We start from the raw sequence: 9,663 nt of genomic DNA, 5'->3' as shown, positions 1-9,663 counted from the left end.
TCTCTGATTGTGCACTTTGTAAAATGTGAATCACACATTTAGATCAACAGCATAAAACAGACGCTTAACTGCAGGACAATGACTGAGGCGCCGTCATTCTCTGATTGGCCAGGAAGCTCCTTCTTTGAGGAGGAGCCACACTTCCCTGTTACTGATTGGTGGGGAGCTCTCAGGGACCTTCTCTCCAATAGACGGCTCCGAAAACTCAACTCCGCCCACAAAGACATTATAAATAGTCCTGTACTCCGCTACTCCATCACACATTTCTTCTGCTCTCGTCTGAAGAACTAATCTATAACCATGTCAGGAAGAGGAAAGACCGGCGGAAAGGCCAGGGCCAAGGCCAAGACCCGCTCCTCCCGTGCCGGGCTCCAGTTCCCCGTGGGTCGTGTCCACAGGCTGCTGCGGAAAGGCAACTACGGCCAGCGTGTCGGCGCCGGCGCCCCGGTCTATCTGGCGGCGGTGCTCGAGTACCTGACCGCTGAGATCCTGGAGTTGGCTGGGAACGCTGCCCGGGACAACAAGAAGACCCGTATCATCCCCCGTCACCTCCAGCTGGCCGTCCGCAACGACGAGGAGCTCAACAAGCTGCTGGGTGGAGTGACCATCGCTCAGGGCGGCGTGCTGCCCAACATCCAGGCTGTTCTGCTGCCCAAGAAGACCGAGAAAGCAGCCAAGAAATAAACCTGCTTCATTTCCGTTTGACAAACCCCCACAAAGGCTCTTTTAAGAGCCACCCACTGTTTCAATTTAAAGATTAATCCTATTTCTATAAATGGTTGTATTTCATACGAGCTGATTTCTCATAAGCATAAGGTATTTTTTGTACTCTAGCCTACTGTCTGACAACACATTATTTTAGTAAGTAAGCAAATATCTTGAAATGTACACACCCGAACATACAAGATGCATAATTATGTATACTGTGGTCGTAATGATTTGTAGTCTATTTATGTTATGTAAAATGACAAGGAAACTAAATTAATAGTCCATATTAGCAGTTCTTGAGGCTTAATTTATTTAATCTGGAACTGAGTTGGATGAGTGTAAATGATTTAAAACAAAAGACAAGATATGCTTACTTATTCTTGTAACAACAGGTCCGTGAAGTGAGCAGAAAGAACGTTTCCGGTCTGGGAGCTGGCAGAAATAAGCCAGGGTCCAGCCTTCAAAATAAAAGTGCAGTAAATAATGTATTTTTAAAAGACACAAATGTGAACAGCATTTACCATGTTTTTATGTTATTAAAACCTTTCTTTTTTACCCAGAAACCTAATTTGCATTTTGTATGTTCGTTTAGATAATCTAAAATAATATAATCTATATTTTTAACGTCCATATTATGGCAAAAATATCAGTTTTCAACGGCTTTAGGGGTACTCTTATTCTGAAGAGATCGGCGCCGGACGCCTTATTCCTGCTAACGCTATTTCTGCTCACTTCACATAGGCATAGCTAGGTGGCTAAAGCAGCAACAACAACAACAACAACATCACACACTTCTGTGGAGATCTGGACGACATGTTCCACCTCAGAGCCTTCGTGTCGGAGCGGCTGTCCGCCGCAGCCGTGGACATCTTTGGAGAGGTGGAGAAGAGCCTGTCCTTGTACCAGGTGGAAGTGTCCAGGTCCAGGGAGGAGATCATTCTCCTGCGGCAGCAACTGGAGCTTCTCAGAGACAACAACACAGGTCTGTTAACTCGATAGCTGACAGTGTAAACAATGGCTCCAACGGAGAACCAGCTCTGCTCCATAGCGAGCACTTCAACCGTTAAGGAGAACTCCTTGGAACGCTATGGACCAGAGCTAATAGCCAGGCTATAGTCCATGGACCAGAGCTAAGGATAGTGCAGGGTAGCTCTGATTTGATGTATTAATTACTTTATTTGCTTTTTGGGAGAAACAAATGGATGTGGGGAAGCAAGGAAAGCACAATTTCAATTAAAGGGGACTTTGTTTTCATGAGAAAACATGCGTGTCAGAATATAATAAAAAACAATTGGTAAATGGGCCCATACAGTTGGAGGGGTACAGCATTGTCTAAACAGCTTGTGTAAACAGCTTGTGTGTCACATTTCATTGTTATACATGTTAAATATAGGCTACACAGGATATACAACTTGAAACATAGCAGCAATCTTTTGTAGTAGCTTTGGGACAAATAGCATTTTTTCTTTCTTCTCAAAACGACATTAAATAGGATACAAAAAAAAACTCATTTAACGGTAGCCCACTTGTGCCATGTTTTCCACTATAAGGACCTGGGTAGAGTGGTGTGAAAGTGGTACTAAACGTGGTACTAAAAAGTATCCAATCTAGAGTAGGTCTTAGCCAGGCCAAACAGTGCCAAACACTTTAAGGATGCCTTATAAATCACTGACTTTTCATTTAGACCACCAGGATATAGTTGTAATACATGATAATAGATTCTATTATAACCACTATTATAATCTATTATACATTATCATAGTTATACATTGATATTTTAGTGTATTATAATCACAGTTATAATCCATTATAGTGTATTATAATTAGGATAGTTGTAATACACATGTGTATTATTATAATCACAGTTAAAAAGGGTAAATTTGTTTCTTACTGAAATGTAGATATTTTTTATGTGGTGTGGTGTATCGTATTTGTGGTGTAGTGTGGTGCTAAAGCTGCAGTCGAAAAGGGGCTTTAGTATGTGCAGCAGGTCTAGAGGTCACACAATGGTGTGTAGTCCTTAAAGGAAAATTCCAGAATAAAACATATTAATCCTTAATCAGCCTTTTATCACGTCTGTACCTGGTATGATGGATTTTTATCATAGTCCTTCCAGTTTTTACTTCTCCTGGACTCCTCAGATCTCTCTCCCACAGCCAAAACGGCGGTAAATTGTGGTCCTCCAAAAGCGCTAATTTTCACCGCTGCAAAGTTACTTTTTTCTTCATAAATCTGCATGAAAGACACGTTTCTGTGGTCATGAGGTAATTTTTACCTAAAGTTTATTTGGTGAGGCATTGCAGAATGTCTTGAGGAAAATACGATTATTTTGTGATTATATTGTAGCCTACATTGTTTACAAATAATAATACACGTCAAAGTTATTTTATAAGTAATTCCATAAATAAATAATAAATAAAATCGAAGAAATGTATTGAGGAAAAAATAAAATAAATAAAGGTAATAGAATTACCTTATGACTACAGGAAGTCCGTTAAAATGCTTTGTTATGAATCCTTCTCAGTCATATTACTAGATTCTAGCGATCAATAGACTAACTAGATTATATTCTTCTGCTTTCTTATTTTTTATATATATACCACGATGCCTTGTTGTGTACATACTGGCTGTAATAACTCCAGGAGAAAGCTTTCTTTTGCGCTAAAGAAAAAGCTAAAGGAAACGCGGTAATCACGCGAGACGCGAGACTTCATTCTTCTTCTGTGAGTACTATTGGGATCATGTCAACAACGGCCATTTCCCTCAACCCGCGATAAAACAGTGGATTACTGGCTCTCTTGGAACTATAAATTAGCAGATTTATGAAGAAAAAAGTAACTTTGCAGCGGTGAAAATTAGCGCTTTTGGAGGACCACAATTTACCGCCGTTTTGGCTGTGGGAGAGAGATCTGAGGAGTCCAGGAGAAGTAAAAACTGGAAGGACTATGATAAAAATCCATCATACCAGGTATGTACAGACGTGATAAAAGGCTGATTAAGGATTAATATGTTTTATTCTGGAATTTTCCTTTAAGGTGGTTGTATTCCATTTGCCTTCTTTTATCACAACAATTCACACATGTTGCAACTTGCTGCTGTGTTCTCACAGTAGGCAGGCCTATGGAAATGTTTTGTTGTCATGTCTTCAAACACACTTTGGGTTGTGTATCATCTGTGGGAAGTTTGTGTCTCTGATGTCAGAAAGTGTATCTCTGTTTCCAATACACGTTGTGGTAACTGTAGTTACTTTGTGGTAACTGTAGTTACTTTGTGGTAACTGTAGCTCTGTTTCCACCACACGTTGTGGTAACTGGAGTTACTTTGCAGAATTTGATTACATACTTTACTTACTTTATTTGTTTATTTAGACGGGACAATGCATATTAATGAACACTACATGAAAGCAATGTAAATAAGCCGGAATTAGCAAGAATGCTAAATTTCATCCGTAGTCCCCACATGAAGACAAAACAATACATACCAACAAACAGTAACCCTACATTAGGAGAGGGCGCCTAAGAACATACATACAATTACTATTTTTCCTGAACCAGGCAAACAACAAAACAACACATATTACTAACAGTACCCTACATTAAAAAAGGATAGTTAAAAATATACGTACATGACATGCGCTGTACTCTTAGAACTATACATGGTCACAGGTTTGATTGTCAACTAACCATTTTTTTAGATTGAACTTGAAGGATGGAAATGACAAACAGTCTCTTATTGTTAGAGGTAGGTCATTCCAGATTGAACATCCCTGCACTGAAAGGGTGTTTTTTCCAAAAGCGGTTACCCGGTACGGTACTTCGCAATCCCCTCTAGTGATTGCTCTAGTATTGAGTCCTCTATCAGGCTTCCTTTTTATGAATTCCTTTAGGGGAGGTGGGCATAGACCATTTAGGGTCTTATATATGATACTGACCTGTTTAAATACCTTAAAATTAGCGAAACTCAAGAAACGGTACCTCTGAAGGATATTACAATGGTGATATGAGTGGGGTTTCCTATCGAATACCTTAAGCGCACTCTTATATAGCTGTTCAATGGGTTTGAGAGTCGTTATACCTGTGCAAGACCAGTTTGTGAAACAGTACTCAATGTGTGATAGGATCATGCATTGGAGATACGATTTAGCAGCACTAACTGCCAAAAAAGGTCTGATTTGTTTGAAGTTCTGAAGGTTGAACTTGATTGTGTTTGTAACCTTTTTTACATGTTTTTTAAAGGTTAGGGTTGAGTCTAACATGACCCCGAGGTACTTGAACTCTGACACAAGTTCAAGTTCCTCTCCACCCAGAAACACATTTGATGATTCCATCACAACTGGTCTTTTAGAAAAAGCCATGCAGACCGTCTTTTTTGCATTCAGGAGCAGGCATGAGTCTGTAAGCCAGTCCTGAACGCTGGTCAGAACAGAAGTTAAAACCGTTGACACCTCTGCATAGCTCTTTCCATGAGTCAGTATAACAGCATCATCTGCGTACATCTGAATATGTACATCTTTACATACATCAGGTAGGTCGTTTATAAACAGAGAAAACAGAATTGGTCCTACTATTGATCCCTGGGGGACACCAACCGAGCAAGTGTGATAAGGAGACTTGATGCCATTTATGCTTACACACTGTTCTCTATTTGATAGGTATGATGTAAACCATTTGATGGCCTCTGGGGACAAGTTGAAATGTGTTAGTTTGGACAAGAGGACCTGATGGCTGACAGAGTCAAATGCTTTCTTGAAATCCAAAAATACTGCCATTGCGCATGGGGCCTTGTTCAAAGCACACTTTAACTTTTCAATGAATAGGCAATTTGCTGACTCAGTGGAGTGGAAGGCTCGAAACCCAAACTGCATAGGATGCAGAGGGGTGTAGCCTTTGTCTAGATGTTTAACAATAGACTTTACAATCCACTTTTCAGCCACTTTTGATATAACAGGTAAGATGCTTATGGGTCTATAGTTTGATATGTCCGTTTTTGAGCCAGATTTGAATATAGGTGTTATAACAGCAACTTTCCACTGAGTTGGGACAGTGCATTTTCTTATGGACAGATTTACCAGATGTGTGATTGGTGCCACCAGAGAGTCAATATTTGTTTTAAGAAAGTTTGTGTCAAGCCCATGTGCATCTTTAGCTTTGGATGCTTTCAGTGATCTGACAATGTTTGTCACCTCGTTTTCTGTGACTTCCTCCAAATTGAAAATGGGGAGATCATTTTGAACAGGGCGTGAAACAAACTTAGAGGGTCTGAACAACTGTGTGATTTCATACACAGAGTTTAGAAAAAACAGCATTAGGTTGCTAGCAAGCGTGTGGGGATCTTTCACCAGGACATTATCTATTTTAAGTTCTAAGTTGTTATTATCCTGCTTATAGTATTTCCCTGTCAGTTTATTTATGTATTCCCAAACTTTTTTTCCATTTCCTCTGGCACTCTCTATGATGGAGATATAAAATCCAGCTTTAGCCTTCCTTAAGAAATTTGTGACTTTGTTTCTAGCATGTGTGAATAGCTGTCTGTCCGTTGTCAGGCCAGATTTTAATGCCTTTTTAAGCAGTAAATCTCTGGTTTTCATTTGATCTCTACATTTTTTATCGACCCAAGGTATTTACAAAACAAATACATTTTCCTCACCATCTCCATACATATTGACCATTGACGATCTACACGCTCACTTGCAGTTTGTAGATCTGCTATTTTGAAGGGATGTTTAATCAATATGCAATATGGTGTCAACTGTATAACATGGATACTTTCTATTTGTTGTACTTTATATAGTATATTTTGAGACCAAATACCAATACTTTTCTACTCTACTTTAATTCCTGACATTTACTCTTAACATAGTATTTCTACATGGCAGTGTTGTCACTTTTTTTGTAGTCTCGCGTAGCCAGACAACTATTCCACAATCTCCGAATGCTATATAGAGTCTGGAACGGCGAGTATCGGAAGTAGCCAGTGCTGCACTGAACTGTAGTCCCATTGGAAACATAACAGAAACACAATAGCTCAGACAAAGTCATTCGAGCGGCCTATTCTTGTTATGGGTGTATACATAGTTTAAGAAAACGTTTGAAAACATCATGGAGGTAACACCAATAACACCAGAGAAAGACGAAATAACGCCCCCAGAAATATTGAAAGGAGACATAACACTTCCAGTAGGACATGTTATTGCTACTGCACCAATACAAGGGAGCGGTTGCGTCACATCCGCTTTATCTCGCACTCATCGTTTCTATTTCCGTTTGCCAGACTGTATGCCAGGAGCATTTGCCCAAATCGCGGAGGCAACAGACTCCGCGATTTGGCGGAGGCAACAGACTCGAGTCTGGCCTCGCGAGACTACTTTTTTTGTAAAACATTGTAGTACTTTTTCCACCACTGACCATTTTGTTGTGCCTGCTTTGATTGCTAACATCCCCCACCCTGTCTTCTCCTGCAACTGTAGGTCCTCTGCAGGCCACCGGGGGCACCATGCTGGACCACGCCTACATCCCCCCCGTCCTGCAGGAGAACAGCCAAGGACCCCCGGGGACCCCGGTTGACGAGGAAGAGGAGTCAGAAGACTACAGTGAGGGACGTGAGTTCCTTCCAGGGCTTTCGGAGAAGACTGAACATGACGTGTGGAAAAGCTGCACGATGACTGAGCCGAACCCAGAGATACCGCAAATAAAAGAAGAGCAGGACCAGTTTAGGACCATAGCAGAGTTTCCAAAAAGATGCATTCTTTGCACAGCAGCTTGCTCGCCTTCATTATACCTATGAAAAGTTTGAAGAGGCTAAAGACTGGGCAGAGAAGGCAGCCAAACAGCTGCCCAACAACTCGGCCATACTACACACAAAAGGCCAGGTGTTCAGGAAATGGTTCAATGCCAAGTGTAAAGCCATTGAAAAAGTGCCTAAGACAGCGGAAAATACAGCAGTTGGTGTGGACACTGCACTGAATGCCATGGAGTGCTTCAAAGAATGTGAGAAAGCAGCTGTCTCAGATTCAGGAACTATGAACGGTTCAGGATTTTGTGCTGAGGTTGAGGTTGGATGCAGCCTGCTGAAATTGATGTCTTCATTGCAAGTATTTTCAAATGCAAGCAATGGTCATTCGGAATGTGTGAAGTACTTGGTTACACAATACATCCCTGAGGAAGTTAGAGAGCCCTGGGAGCACTTACATGATCGCTTGAAAAATCTCCAGAAGACAATGCAAGAAGCCTTGGAATGGATCTCAGAGGAGCTCAGCTACTTCCAGACAGATATCAGTGCAGATGAAGAGGACTCCATTGATGGGCTAGAGATGAAGATAAACAATCCTTTGGCATGGATGGGGAAGAAATCTTCAGAGTACGGGAAGTACTTCTTGGAAGCTTCACTTAGCACAGCTATGAAGCAGTATCAGTCAAACCCTGACAGTTTGACTCCTTTCATGAAACACATGGTTATTTGTCACCTTGGAGGAGGTAATGTAACAACAATCCTCTCAAAGCTGACAGAAAAGAAAGAAAAGGATGCCGTAGAACAACTTGAGACCATCCTAACTCTTTACCCCAAGAACCCATTGAAGGCCAATCTTGATCAAAGGGATCGTGTTAATTACATAATAACCCATCTAGCTTTGAAATGCCTATCACCTCAGTCTCGAAAGGTAGCTGCTCTGAAAGATCTACGAACACTCAGTCAGCAATTCCCAACTGAGAAAAGATTCCCTAGTCCCCTTTTCTTGCTGACCTTGCTGTTTTGGCCAGAGGACAATGACACAGATCACGATAGGGAAACTAAATATGAAATTGTTCAAACGGCGGTAGAGCGCTTGAAAAGGGCATAAATGAAGGACATTCCTCCACGAAAGAGAAGAATTTACACACATTTATTTCTCACCAATGGTAGTGGACTGGACAAAATTGTCCATAAAAGCAAGGTTGAAACAATTACTAAGAAGCTCCCAGTGCCTGAGAAACGAATGAAATGGTTCAGTGGAGAAGCATGGAAAATGCCAGAGATTGCTAAGATGTTGAAATGTGTGTCTGGGTGGACTGAAGATGGAGAAGTGTACCTTGAAGGACCAAAGAAAAATAAGTTCAGTATCCTCCCTCTTTATGCGCCTTCAGTGCCTTCTGGTAATGAAAACATCACATTCTACTTGGGATTTACGTTCAGAGGACCTGTTGCATACAACATTACAGTGAAAAATTAGTTTAGGCACCAGAGACAGGCTAGTTTGAGCAAACAATTAAACATAATTTCATTTTGCCTTCTCCAAAAGCAACACTAGACTAGGACACAATTGTTTGGCTAAGGACTTGTGTTTGCTAAATAAATAAACAGGCTAGATGTCAATGCCACCTTTACAATGACAATTTTATCTTGGTGAATGTTGTCTAACATAAGTCATGTTTCCATAAACTTATTAGAATATAGGAAGCAAATTATCAGAAATGTACATTAAGACAAAGCGAATTTAGCCTGTTTCCATTTGCGGGTGTCATTCGAATTAGTGATTAGCGCTCCCTACCTCCTTGCCCCCACTGTTGTGCTTAGGGTCCTTGGGAAACGCCAGGTCACAGAAGAGCGAAAATGTGCATTTAGTTTATTCGATAAAGCCTCAAAATCCACCTCCTCCAAGGGGATAAAGGTTTTTGCGGATAATGAAAGTTTATTCGAATTTTGAAGTGTTTCCATAAAAAGATTTTTGCGCAAAATCCTTGCGCAACTATAGTTCCCTAAACCAAGAACAGAGCACAGCCTAGTGTACATATACAAAATATTTAATATATAAGTTGCAAATAAGGGATATACCGGTAGTATACTGTATATAGACTTTTCCAGAGTGTACGTTGTTCCAGAGTGTATGTTTTGGCTGTTATAATAAGGAAAGTTAAACGTTAAGACCTTAAACAGTGACCATGTTCCTCAACCACAGACTGATATACAGGGCATGACATG

At 40.7% G+C, this 9,663-nt stretch overlaps 1 protein-coding gene and 1 pseudogene across 2 annotated transcripts; both read left to right on the top strand.

Moving 5' to 3' along the window:
• The first annotated feature begins 293 nt into the window (after positions 1-293).
• Positions 294-1,033, top strand: LOC308284230 (histone H2A-like). The gene has a single exon (XM_080724785.1). The coding sequence runs from the start codon at positions 301-303 to the stop codon at positions 682-684; it is 384 nt and encodes a 127-aa protein (XP_080580911.1). The 5' UTR covers positions 294-300; the 3' UTR covers positions 685-1,033.
• Positions 1,034-1,511: 478 nt separating this feature from the next.
• On the top strand, positions 1,512-8,914 carry LOC308282588 (sterile alpha motif domain-containing protein 9-like; annotated as a pseudogene). The gene is made up of 3 exons: positions 1,512-1,690; positions 7,175-7,360; positions 7,446-8,914. The product of its transcript is annotated as a sterile alpha motif domain-containing protein 9-like (transcript).
• Positions 8,915-9,663: the final 749 nt, after the last annotated feature.

This window comes from Nannobrachium achirus (assembly GCF_963921795.1).
Source record: "Nannobrachium achirus genome assembly, chromosome: 4".
NCBI classification, from domain to species: domain Eukaryota; kingdom Metazoa; phylum Chordata; class Actinopteri; order Myctophiformes; family Myctophidae; genus Nannobrachium; species Nannobrachium achirus.
Note: the sequence above shows the minus strand (reverse complement) of the source record. Positions and strands in the feature narration are given on the sequence as shown.

Coding starts and splice junctions, on each gene's coding strand:
- LOC308284230 (XM_080724785.1), top strand. CDS start 301: ATGTCAGGAAGAGGAAAGACCGGCGGAAAGGCCAGGGCCAAGGCCAAG.